Here is a 13930-nt window from a genome sequence, read left to right on the forward strand (position 1 = left end):
AGTATGTGAAGCCCACAGACACATCTATCCAACAGAGTGTTCAATATTAACCATAATGTGAGGTAATTGATATATGAAAATTCTGTTACATGTTGAGACACAAAAAGCCCTTAGAGGACCAGGTCTCAACACTGAGTTGTCTTAACTAAATGCATTAGTGGCAGTGGAATGTATCAAGATTTTTTAAATATGCTCATAATAAAGACATACAAATTGTCCTTTGTTTAAAGGTACTATTCATAACCTAAGGCTTTGAATGGATTGAATGGAAATACCATGAATAAAATTACAACTTTCAGAAATAGAAACTAAAAGTATTTTGATTGATTTAAATGAAGTTTCTTCAGCACGCTATTGTGATTCCCCCAGCGTGCTGAAACCTGCAAACGGCAAATGAAAAAGAACAGTGAGAATCCAGACCTGCATGTAAGGGAACACGTTATTGTGCAGAGCACTAAGAAATCCAGGATACGGAACAGCTCATGGAGAGAGAAGAATGTGGATTTACAAACCAGGATGTGCACTGTCCAGCACAAGCAGCTGCACTGGCTGGCCCAGTGCTGTGCTTGATAGAGATCACAGAGACTGAAGAGTTGAGCCAGGACACATGATCTATGAGGACTGATTTAATACTTCTGCTAACTTGATTTGGGCTTGGAGTGTTTAAAATACATTTCTGTTTCCCATTAATGAGATGACAGCTTTTGTTTATGAGACACTTTTGAGGTTAAATACTGGAGTGTAGTCAGGCTGGCTGTATGCGAGAAATAAATGTAGTGCACAGTGAAAAGGAAGGAGCCTTGTGCCTAAATTCAAAAGTGACTAAAGCATACTGAAGCAGAGGCAGCAGAAGCTGTCATGATTTCTGTCTTCTTTCAAGCTGCCTCCAATGCCTCTGCTAGGATCTTCCTAAAATCTGTGGGGACCAACTCATTTCAGCTCTGGCAGATAGTCAGCGGCTTAAATGGAAACCATTAAGGTCAGTAAGTGATCCTACAGAAGTCTGAATAAAGGCTGCTTCTGTTCAATTTGTTTCTCCTCTGTGTTTCTAGAAAATGAAGGGATGAACAGATGAAAAACAAGGTTACAAAAGAAGAAAAAAAGCATGCAATTCAGGGAGGAATACATGTTTTCTGACTCATACTCTAAAGATGAGTATGCTTATTTTCTCATGGTAATGGAGGAGTCTGCTCATGTTCATGCCCTACTTCAAATTGTCTGCATTATCCAAATGTTGCCTAGTGCTCTCGACTACATCTGAAATGAGTCAGCTGCTGAAGCTGGGAGAGAAGAGGGTTAAATTCTGTTATGGCAAACTTCAGCCAGCATTTATACAAGAGAGCAAAGACATAATTACACTGTCTTTTCCTAGAGATGAAGGGATCTTTACACTGCTTGCTGCCCAGACTGCTCTTGACATGACTCTGGAAGAAGGCTCATCTCTGTAAGAGCCACTGTTTTCTGTCTTTTCATAGGCCAATATCTTTGCACAACATGTTTGGCTAGAAGAAATGGTGAGTTACAGTACAAAGTTGCAGGGTACAAAAGGATAAGAAAAGTGACAGAAAAGGCTGACTGCAACAAATACTTTCTATAACAAAGGCTATTGAGGGGCAGGGGGACTATCTCACACAGAAAGTGATTTAAAGTTGTTGAACAGATGTTGCCAGCTTTTTAATGTCTGGCAGCCTGCACAGCATCTCACTAGGGAATTCAGAATACTAAGCAGTGATGAGAAAGGATCAAAAAAAAGAGAATGAAGTACTGAGAAATTGAGGTAGCAAAATTAGAGGTAGACTTCAATTTATGATTTGAAAGCCAAAGAGAGCTCTCCAGGCAATTGAGCAAGCTGTCTTCAGTTGCAGCAACTCTCCTTACAGCTTTGAGTGGCCACCTTCTAGATTGCCTTGGTGTGTAGTCATGGATAAACACTCCCTCTGGAAATTACTGAAAGCAGCCTGCCACATCAGCTCACAAGCTTATAAAGTTATATTTTAATTGTGTCATTAAACTTTTCTCAGTTTTGCTTTTGTCTTTTTACCTTCCTGATTCATCTGGATCAAGCTGTGCTGGAACAGGAATGTGGTTCCTCCTGAATTTTGCTGTTTATTTGCAATAGGACATGTAATGAGAATGGGTAAACCCACTGCCCAGGAGCAAGCTGGAATGTATCTTACTCTTTCTATTAAAAGACTGAGGTTGGAGGTGCATAGAGGAATACTATAGAAATGTGCTTTAGTAGTAGGGAAAGAATTTTATTCATGATTAACTTGATATAAGGCATACGGACATAGGTAGATGGGCAAAGTTCTCAGCTTAGCTATATCCTTGCTTTCTGAATCCTTTTCTCTTTCCTTTAATTTGAAATTGATCTTTGTCTGGCTCAAGGGGCTCATCTTAGTGGGCTGGTTTAACATTTCTATTGGAAAGGTTATGCTAAGCAGGTGCAAAAAGTAAATATACTCTTTTGGCTTCAGGACCTGTCAGACAGAATTACTACTGGGACTGGGACTGGGGGTAGGAGGAACTGCAGATGTAGCTGCTTTTTTTCTTTCTAAGCAGTGTTTATTCCCTTCTTTGAGGAAATGACTGAATTTTCTTCTTAATTATATAGTCAGTTGCATTCTAATCCTCTTTTGTGACAGAAGACCTACAAGACAGGATCTCATCTTTTATCTCTTAACTTAAATCCATAGGTGGCTTTAAAAAAGTGCCAATGCTTGCCAGATATTATTACTAAAGAGCACAGGAGATAATGCTGCTGTTGGTTAAAGTGAGGCACAGCACTGACTCCTCAAACACATTCAGTAGCCATTGGTGTGTCAGTTCTACTGCAATCTCTGTTCTTTATCATGTAGTTCCCCCATCACACACAGCTGCATGATATAACTTAAGTGACATGCTAGAGAAGTGAGCTCTAGGGACTTTTTAGAAGGTTTTCAGGCAGTAGAATAGATCAGTGGTTTGTTAACACAAGCAAATAATTAAATTAAATACATTAATAAATTGATTTAATGAATTGATTGAATAATAGTCCTTAGCCTGGACACACCCAAATTCTCAGCTGTTCTTCAGATTCTGAGGGAAACTTACTACACACAAACATGTGTATAAGATGTTGAACAAGAACAATGAGAGGTACTGGCTGCTATCTGAATGAGCTTATTTTGCCTGAATATTTCAAGATATTTTTAGTTTTCCTACAATAACAAATGATACTCTGTTCTTTGATCAACTTGATATTGCAGCAAAAGAAGAGAAGGGAAAAACCAGAAAGGAATTGCCATCTGTCATCTTTGGCTAATTATTTTAAGCCCTACCTTGTTTTTATACACTGCAGCACACTATTTTAGGACTTGTTAACTGAGAACTCCTCTACTTAGAAAAGTATAATTGAGTTCACCTCTAGCAAGTTGCCCACTGTTCAGCATGCTGTGTCATCATTTGATGCAATCTTCCTCCCAACGTTATGTCATGATTTATTAGCTCAGTCAAGTCTATTTCACCCTGCTCCCCCAGCTGAACTGGCTTTTCAGTGCAAGACTGTTTTGTTGCTTTTTATTTTGTGGGTATATCTGGATGGAGAGAGAATAGGACTGCATTCCTCCGAACTCCTGTTAGCAGTCCAGCACCTTGACATTAGCTCTTTTGTAGTTTCTTGATTGAGCTGGTAAATGAAGGAGCTCTCTGCAAGCGTCGAAAGAACAAATCAGGAAACAGGTATTAATCTGAAAAGATGCTTGCACTATTCATGTGAAAAGCAATACCCAAAATGTTTCTTCAGAGGGGACCCAAGAGCCCTCTCATTTCACCTACCCTGCAGAACCACCACCTTAATGAACCAGAGTGAAGAAGCAGCTCCCTTACTACAGGCTTTCCCAAAAATTCCTCTTGTGCCCTGAGATATGGATTACCTAAACACAGGGCACTTTTTTTTTTTTTTTTTTTGAGTGTGAATTGAGACTTATTTTAACACTCTTGCTGAAATTTTTATTTCTTTCTCTTTAGTTTCTTAAAGGCTAAGGTGCATGAGGCTTGGTGAAATAGAATCTATCCTAATTTTGTAAGTGCCAACAGTTGTGACAGTTGTAATACTATCTTTCATTTTCACAAATGAATGTTTTCATTTTAGTTTGGTTTTTTTTTAGTTCCTTCAGCAAGCTGATGTTTTTTAATATAATTGGAAGGAGAGTTTCCAGATACATTTTTAAAATCTAGATATCTTGGAACAATGTGATTAAAATTTGAGTTAATCAACAGCAAAGAAACAAACTTTCAGGAAATACTAAAATCTCCCTAAAATTTCAGGTCATTGTGGGGCTTTTAAAAAGCAGGGAGGGAAATGAAAAATATCTTTCAATGGCTGTTTATGTCTTTTTATGCAACTGCTAAATATCCTGAGCTAGAGTCCTGGATTTGTACATTTTAAGCTTTGGTATACTTGGAGATAAACTCTGATATTGTCCTCCAGAAGAGTAAGCCTATTTTCTGTTGAGTGTAAGAACTACAAGTGGACAGTGAAGGAAGGAAAAGACTTTTTTTTTTTTTTTTTTTCCCTGAGCCCCACAGAAAGGCAGTTTTATATTCCCTGACTATATTTCACTTCACTGGTCATCTCCTGGTTACAAGGACAAGCAGCAGAGCAAAGCTATTTTTGCATCAAGCTTATCTAAACCCAGATAAAAGTAGAATGCATGTGCAGAGCCCCAGGGTACTGAAAAAGAGGAATTCAAAACACTTTTCCAAGACTATTATTTTCTTCACTCCACAGAATGTAGACTGCGCCAAAAAAAATCCAGAAGAATCTCACTTTTGTCTTTCCTACACTAGCAGCACTCTTAAGTTGAAAATTCACACTAATTATTCAGAGAAAATCAATAGACTGCAAGAAGGCAATCTAAAGCTTAGCCTGTCTTTACTTCTTTTTATCTAATTAATTTCTTACTTTGCAATATATTTCAATATTTCATATGTCATTGAAAATTATGTAATCAGTGAATGACATTTTTTCTACATACTTGCCACTCAAAAAAAGTCAAAGGACAAAGAACAAAGAGTATATTCAGGAGAAAAGCAGAACAAAATCTAAGCAAAATATGGAAAAATTAATCATTACTTAAACTTATACTATGTGCTGCATAGGAATGTAAACTATAATCAGTCATAACTCCTCCATTCTTTTGACATCTCTGTACCTATAACATTGAAAAAATCCTTACTTCAGGAGACCGAAAATTAATGTAAACCTGATAAAGGAGAGAAAATATGTACATACCAGCAATTAAGAGAGATGGGCGAACTGCCTGGATAACTGTAGCATCAACCATAAAATGCAATGCATCTGTATTATAAGAACTACTCAGCCAGAAAAAAACATTAACTGGTTGTAGGCAGCTGTGGATTTTTTAGATTCTTAAAAAACTTTCAGTTTTTATATCTGTTAATAACAATTATTACAGGCTTGGCTGAAGCAAGCATCTAGACTACTATTCCCTTAGTTCAGAAAACATAGAGCAACTGAACGATGAGAGACTACAAAGTGACGTGAAGAGATGACACATTTTTAGGGACATCAGAAAGTTAGAAAGAAAGCATAACTTCACAAAACATCACTTATTAGTTACCTGTCCCAGAGAGTAGGTGAAGATTTTGCGAGCCTGCCCTGGAGAATTCTAGGTTGCCATAGGCAGGTTGGCACCCAGGAATTTCGTACCCTGTAGCATGAATAGAGGATAAACCATGGCTAGGTATGGCTCATAAGACATACGAGTGATAACCTAGCTAGATCTGCTGCATATTAGTAGACTATGGCATAATTTGGTACTAATTATTATTCAGAATATCTTACTTTAAAGCAGTACTAAATCTACAAAACAAGGTGAAGTTCCAGCACACACATTTAGTGATTTTCGTGTATGACTATTGTAGATCAGAATAAGCATTTAGAATTGACCTTATGATTGCTGTAAATGGGTGCTGCTCCATCTATTTTACTGGAGAAGCATAAAGATTTGTGAATCAAGCCCTTATATTTTTGCATTGTAAACACATCAGATAGATTAAACAAATTTGTGCTTTGTTGAGAAAGGGCCAGCAAAATTCCTTCTGAGCACTGTAGTGAGAACATGTTTAGCAGCTTTAATTAAATTTGGGCTGAGGTTCAATTTCCACATACCAGGTTCCATGCATATCTACCAGCAGCAGAACAATAGCTGCAAAACATTAACTGGAAATGAAAAGAACAAAGAGAAGCAATCTGAACTAGCAATATAAGCTATGAATAACACACAGCAAAAGCAGATCCAGAACCCAGGAGAAGGCCAACGAGGCAGGCAAATTAGCAATGAGAACTGTTGCCCAACATTAGCATCAAGCAATGCTGTTAAGATTCAAAACACTCTGTTCAGTCCTCAGTCAAGCAAATTCTCACTCAATTCAAAGGTGCTTTTTCCTGAGTAAAATCTGAGTAAGGACTACAGTATTTGGCCATGCTGAATAACTCATACTGTATTGCTGTGTTGCTCTGCAGTAGCAGAAATGCAATGTCCTTGAAGGACAAACTCAATAAAAGATCAGTTTTTCCTCACTCAAACATATTCATATTTATGAACCGGAACTTTTGCGGAAGTTTTCCCAGTGGTCAGTGAACACTGCACATGCAGACAATCCTACCTTCCAGTTTTCACTATCAGTTACCAGTGGGAACTGCAAAGTAGGAACCTCCTGGACCGTGAACACATCTTTACATATAGGACATATTTCGGAACTGTGCTACAGAGAGCAGCAGAGAATCTCAGTGTTTATGGGAAATGAGAACTCTGCTGAGATTCTTGCCCTGTTCTAAGTCCATCCTGGGACTGGATTCATGTCAAGAACTACTGGCAGCAAGATGATGCTCTTTAAAGCACCCTGAGGAAAAGCAGTAAGTGAATTCTAATGCATTACTTGTACCACAGAGTTATTCATTGAATAAGGAAGGAACATTTAAGTATCTTTGAAATTCTTCCATACCAGGCTTGGATTAAATATGTGAAGATACCCAGAGACAACATCAAAAATAAGGAGGCCTGACGTTTAGGTGTTGTCATCACATGCACTTACAGCAATATTAGCTTTAAAATTGAAGTGGAGGTGAGAATAAGTCTCTGCAATCTGTAACTCCTTGGTATTATCGTGTCTTCAGTGAACTGTATTACTTCAGATTATGTATCTCTCACAGCTTTTCTGATGTTCTCAGTCTCAAACTACAAATCTCATAATCAATAGGTGTGTACTTATTTAATACATACCGGTTCTGTGGTACTTCACTGTGTAATTTCGTTCTCAACTATGGGTGTCAGGAAAACAGTTCATTGCAGGATTACAGAAATTGAAAATGGTCTCTACCTGACTCTCCACTTTGCATCTGCATATTTTTAGGTACAAAACTGTAAACTGCTTACAAAACTAAAGTCTTTGAAATCTTAATTTTGAGAAAAATCAGTGAGTATTCTTCCATGTAGTCTTAATTTAACCTATCTCATACCTTTACCTCACATATAAAAACTAGCTTTGCTATAGATAATCTTGACAAGACACTTTAAGGTTGTGAGATGTTTTGACAGAGAGAGAAGGTGTGTGAATTTGACTTTAGCTGTTTGCTCAGTGTTTTTCCTGACATCTTTTTGGTAGTAAGTCCCATGTAATTGCTTCTTAAATGAGCTAATGCAGAGAAAATCTCTCTGCTCTAAAAGTGGCGGTTGTTTTAAAGCTCCCCAAAGGGACTTAATAACATCATGTCTCAGACAACAAGTGTCAGTTGTAGTCAGTCTAATCACATTCTCATGTGCAAGGCCCAATAATAATTAGGAACTGTAAGAGTTATTTATTTGCCTGATTTACAAACACAAAAAATAATTTGTCAGTTTCTGCAATTTATGTGGCATATTGTTTTATCATTGGAAAATAAGAAATCAGCAAAAATACCAACATTTTTGCTTAAAGCAGCTGTAAATTTTAAAGGAAACAAAATGGAAAAAGCTCACAGTTCTGTTACTGTGTTATTTCCCCTCTGAAATAACAGTCGTAAGAAACTTCTAAGTATTGAAAATAGTGAACAAGACTAGCTATAAAGAGTATTGTATAAAGTATACAAATAGAAGTTTACTACAGGAAAAATATCAGTCCAAAAAACCCTGATGACAAAGTATTTCAGATTATCAAATTTTAATATTGCTTTTTGTGATGCTGTAGCATGACAAAGTATCCCGTTTTCCTCTTCTTCCTACAGAGCTTCTCTTATCCCTCACTGATGTGATTGAGACCGACTCCAGTGTCAAGAGCGGTTTGAATTTGGGCATACTGCTTGTCCTGGGTTCAGCAGCAGCAGTCAGTTTTTCTCCTTCTTAGTAGCTGGTGCAGTGCTGTGGTTTTGACTTTTGGCCTGGGAATAATACTGATAAAGCCGATGTTTTCAGTTGCTGGTCAGAATGTTTACCCTGACCAAGGACTTTGTGAGTCTCATGCTCTGCCAGGGAGGAGGAGAAGCCAGGAGGAAGCAGGGACAGGACACCTGACCCAAACTAGCCAAAGAGGTATTCCATACCACAGCACGTCATGCCGGGGGATGTAACTGGGAGCTACCTGGAAGGGCACGTCGTCTTTTCTGTCGGGCTCTTTTCTGGCGGGCGGTATCGTATTCTCTTCCCTTGTTATTTCTCTTATCATTATTATTATTGGTGGCAGCAGTAGTGATTTGTGTTATACCTTAGTTACTGGACTGTTTTTATCTCAACCCATGGGAGTTACATTCTTTCAATTCTCCTCCCATCCCTCTGGGGGGGTGGGGGGGGAAGTAGACTGCGTGGTTCTAATTTACGGCCTGGGCTTAAACCATGACACTGCTGTAGTAGTCTTGGTTTCCTTGTCTTGTCCAAGAACATGCAATACGTTACTTCAAATATTGTCTGAGGCTCATGTGACGATAATCACAAAGGATACTTACAGACCTGTAGCCAATTTGAAAAACATTGATTTCTCAGTTAAACATGATTAACATTTTATTTCCGCCCCGTGGAACTGTAGCCAGAGGAGTGAGAATATGAGAGAGACAACTCTGCAGACACCACCAAGATCAGTAAGGAAGAAGGGGAGGAGGTGCTCCATGAAGCTGAGCAGAAATTCCTCCAGAGCTCATGCATGTCCTTGCAAATTATGGAGGTTTATTGTGATGCAAATATTCACCTGTAGTGCATGGAGGTTAATGGTAGAGCCGACATACACCTGCAGCCCATGGAGGATCCCATGTTGGAGCAGGGGGATGCAAGAAGGAGGCTGTGACTCCATGGGAAGCCCATGATGGAGCAAGCTCCTGTAAGACCTGTAGCTGTGGAGAGAGGAGCCCATGCTGGAGCAGGTTTGCTGGCAGGACTTATGACCCCATGAGGAACTCATGCTGGAGCAGTCTGTTCCTGAAGGACTATTCCCCATGGAAGGGATCCATCCTGGAGCAGTTCATGAAGAACTGCAGCCAGTAGGAAGCACTCATTTTGGAGAAGTTCCTGAAGAACTGTCTCCCATGGGAGGGCCCTCATGCTGGAACAGGGGAAAAGTGTGAGAAGTCCTCCTACCGAGAAGGAGGGAGCAGTAGAGACAACAGTGTGATGAACTGACTGCAACCCCCATTCCTTGCCTGTCTGTGCCACTGTGCAGGTAGTGATAAAATTGGGAATAAAATTAAGCCTTGGAAGAAAGGAAGGGTGAAGAGAAGAAGTTTGGGTGTTTTTTTAAAGATTTGGTATTAATTCTCATCCTAATCTAATTTGATAGGTAATAAATTAAACTACTTTCTCCAAGTTGTGTCTGTTTTACCTGTGATGGTAATTGTCAAGTGATCTCTCCCTGTTCTTACTTAGACCCATGAGCCTTTTGTTATATTTTCTCTCCCCTTCTAGCTGAAGAAGGGAGGGATAGAATAGCTTCGGTAGGCATCTGGCACCCAGCGCACAGTCAAGGCCAACCCACAGCAGGAAACACATTGCTATTTTACAAGTGCCAATGCAAATCTGAATGAGTCTTCTGAAATAATGTGGCTTTCAGAAGTTCGAGAATTTAATGGTTGCTCCACTTTTAAGTGGAGGACTTGGTGAATAGACCTTAGCAGTCTCTAAGCAAAAGCCACTCTAAATCTTACATGCGTTGAAGGGAAAAGGATTTTCTGTAGCACAAGAAAGAATGTGTCCTGTTCTGATTTTAGCTTAAACTAAGTGCTCTTTAAGACCTGAAGGAGATTGGAAAGTCACCTTTAACTGGGTTGTGCTATTTATGATTTCTGTACTTGCTCAATTTAGCCCTATTTTACCCCAGTAGGAAGAAGCTAAGCACAAGAACTGCTATTTTTTGTTTCTATTAACACCATGCAGCTATTTTAAGGTTATGCTTTTATAAACACTAATAACTCCAGATGAAACATTGACAGAGCAAGGTGGAAGAACCACAGGGACGCCTTGGAACATACTGTCACGACTCTATCTCCACCTCCCATCCTCACTGAAGAGGTACATGGCAATGATGCTGATATAGCATCACAGACTTGCAAGATGCTGTCAGCTGTGCTTGCTACCTACTTTCCTACCAGTCATGCCAATGCAGGTAACCGGTTGTCATCCCCAAGGAACAAAGGCTAGAGTTAATATAAATGTCAAAGAATACATTTTCTGTGAGGGGGTGGCAGCTCTATTCCTGGAGTTACCCAGAACTGTCTATGATCTCAGCATTAAATAATGTAAAACTGCTGCAAGACAGCAACAGTATATCTTAATTAATATTTTAAATATAATTCCCTAGTTGAAAAACAGAGTCTTATGGAACTGTGCAACCCCCCTTTTGGGGTAATCTGCAGGGACTGGACCAGTAGCTTCACAGTGCAGACACAGATCTGGGTCTGCAGTATCTGGGAATATAAGGAGATTGGGAATGTCCATCAAGTTTCACATTTCCCTCCAGCCCCTTCTTGTTGGTGAGAACTGGGTCCAGCATAACATCTCTCCTCATTGGCTCCTTTGTCACTTGGAGAAGGAAGTCATCACCAGTGCATTCCAGGAACCTCCTTGATTGCTTACGCCCTGTTGTGTTGACCCTCCAAGAGAGATTAGGGTGGTTGAAGTCCTCCATGAGGAACAGGGCTGTGAACATGAGGCTACTCCTATCTTTCTACAGAGGGCCTCATTTGCTCAGTCTTCCTGGTCAGGTGGCAGTATAATGTCACTTGTCCCTGTGCTCTCTTCAATCCTGACCCATAAACTCTCGGTCGGCTCCTCATCCATTCCTGGGTGGAGCTCCATGCACCCCAGCTGGTCATTGACATAGAGGACAACACCCCCTCCTCATCTCCCCTTGCCTGTCTTTCCTGAAGAATCTGTACCATCCCTTTGTTTATCAACAAAATGTAAGGATTTATGACTAAATGAATGAATGAACTTTCTGTTGTCAAAATGCTAAGGCATCATACCTTCTGTGAATAATGGCACGGGAGACAACATGAGCTGATCAGCTTTGATAAATTTCTAATAATTAACTATTAGTTTCAGCTCTCAAAAGAATCCAAGGAAAAAGACCACATTTTTCCAAACATTTGCTAACTTTATTTCATTAGCTGGGTACCCTTGTTTGCATATGAATATCCTCCATTGGCTTGGATCTAGTTATGTGTTACAACAAAGTCCAAGACTGTGCAAAGCTTTGCAAGCTTGGCGATCACTTCTCTTGGTATCACTGTGGCATTTTATTGTGGCTATATGACTTCATATTTTGTCATTCTACAAACGCATGAAATGTACTAACTGATCGGAAATTTAACAGCTGGCTGAGTACAGTTTTACTGATGATTGGATTTGGGGGAAGAGGAACAGGTGCAGAAACACTCCCTCCTGCAACTACAGACAAATATGATAAGAATTAGTCATTCAGTATCTGCATGGAAATAATCATACATTGTTAATAGTATTTCATTTGAGTCTCCTACTTGAGAAGCTGATCATCTGCATATTGTGAAAAGCATTAGCTAGCTTTACTGTCTTGCAGCTTATAAACTGTCCCTACAGAATAAAACCAGTCATACTCTTCAGGATTATAGATCATCTTTGCAATATAATTCAATATCACCTTATAGATTATATACTGCTAAATGCATTTTCATTTTTCCTGTGGGAAGCAATAGCTATAAATGCATTGCATAGGTGTCAAAATACACCTGTTGTCTGTAGACATTTTCCATAGGAAGTACACTTCCTTATATGTTTTACAGTTCTCATGAAGTTTCAATATTAGTAACAGCTCTCCAATGCTGGCAATGATAACATTCAACAGCTTCTCTGAGGCATTTATTTTGATTATGAATTTTTGTATAATGGCAGAACTCAGTTTTCATGAATGGTTTTCCACATGCAGAAATACAAATATCAGACTGGCCTAAGTGCTGTCCTTTCCTCCACTTCCCTTCGGTTCTTTACTTCAAATAGATGAACAAGTCTTGTTTCTAATGTAATTGGGCTGTCACAAATCATTTCCTCCCTACTTTTTCTCTGTCATAAATGCTTTGCTCCAGTGTCCCAGCAGTAGATCCATTTTTTGCCCTTCTTTATGGTTTGCCTTCAAGCAATCTTTACAAAGCTCCAGCTGCCCCCTCTGAGCGCACTCAAAGATTTGTTTCAACATGGTGAACATTATGGGATAGCAGTCAGTAGGTATCTGGCCAAGGAGACTTTTGTGTCTCAAAGTGAATTTTTATCAATTTAATTGAGACAAATTTGGAAAGATGTTTTGATTTCCTAATATGGAATATTAGGGCTTAAGGTATCTACTACATAAACTAGTAAGACCTTAAAAGCTACCCTCTAAGCCCTTTATTGTCAGTGTAATTCTCCCTTCTTCCCATTTTCCTACAGTCTTTCTCAGAGCCTCTAATTTTGGGAGCTTAGGATAATCACTGACTCATTTTGTCATCTAGGAACGGACTATGTAAAGGGACTTTTCTAAATATATGGATGTATTTACTTCAGACATTAACTGTGCTTGTATTTGTATTTCATACCTTTTCCAAAATCTGGTATGATGTTTTTAAGTAGGGATGTAGATCTGTGAATGAAATCATACTGAATACAGAATAGGATTAACTTTACTGAGAATATCAGCTCTTCTGTGCAAAGACTGGTCTGCACTTGCATGGTTGCAGCAATCCATGATTGCTGCCTCCAGAGAATCTGAAAGAACTAATAATCAGAAGACATCCCTTTAAAATGGCACATTTTGCATGGTAACCAGAATAAAGCTAACACTTCAGACTGAAATATACTCCTTTTACCCCAAAGAAATATCCTAAATTATAGTTCAATAACTTTCATTTAATCTCTGAGTACATAGCCTAAGATCTGTTTTCTAAGCAGCTGCAACAAACTATGGTGTGAGATTTTTCAGCAAGAGAGGGAAGTGCTGGCATACCAGGGAAAGGGCAGTGATGTTTCTCTGGGAATGCTATGCTGAATCCCTGTCACCCATTTTCAAGACAGGGATTCAGTCTCACAGAGATGCACAGAAAAGGCTTTTCCTGAGACTTCAGAGGCATGTTTGTTAGAAAACAAACTCAAAACCAAAGCTGGTCTAGATCAGTCCAAGAAAACAAAGCAGAGATACATCTGCCATTTTAAATATAACGGAGTGGGGGAAAATTATTTTCTCTAAAGAAAAGCAATGGCATAAGAAGAAAGTGAACAGAACTTATCACGATTACATTGTTTTTCTGGAAATTAGAAGACTTCTAATGACAGAACAACATGATTCTGGAACAGCCTACCAATAAGAATAGCAGATAGAGAGCTACTTAGAAGGTGCATTAACCTACTTGCCCGTAACTGCAGATAACTATTAAAAAATGTCCAGGTTCCTAAATGTCTTT

At 39.0% G+C, this 13930-nt stretch overlaps 1 protein-coding gene across 2 annotated transcripts in view; it reads right to left on the reverse strand.

The window, feature by feature from the left end:
• The window catches only part of BEGAIN (brain enriched guanylate kinase associated), a gene marked incomplete at both ends in the record, with an annotated part of 169643 nt that overhangs the window by 73262 nt on the left and 82451 nt on the right, over positions 1-13930 (reverse strand). For both annotated transcript variants that reach the window (XM_080618858.1, XM_080618857.1), the window contains one exon: positions 5625-5714. In XM_080618858.1, coding sequence (XP_080474984.1) covers positions 5625-5714 — 90 coding nt within the window. The remainder of the gene's footprint in view (positions 1-5624; positions 5715-13930) is intronic.

This window comes from Psittacula echo (genome assembly GCF_963264785.1).
Source record: "Psittacula echo genome assembly, chromosome: 5".
Classification (NCBI taxonomy): Eukaryota; Metazoa; Chordata; class Aves; order Psittaciformes; family Psittacidae; genus Psittacula; species Psittacula echo.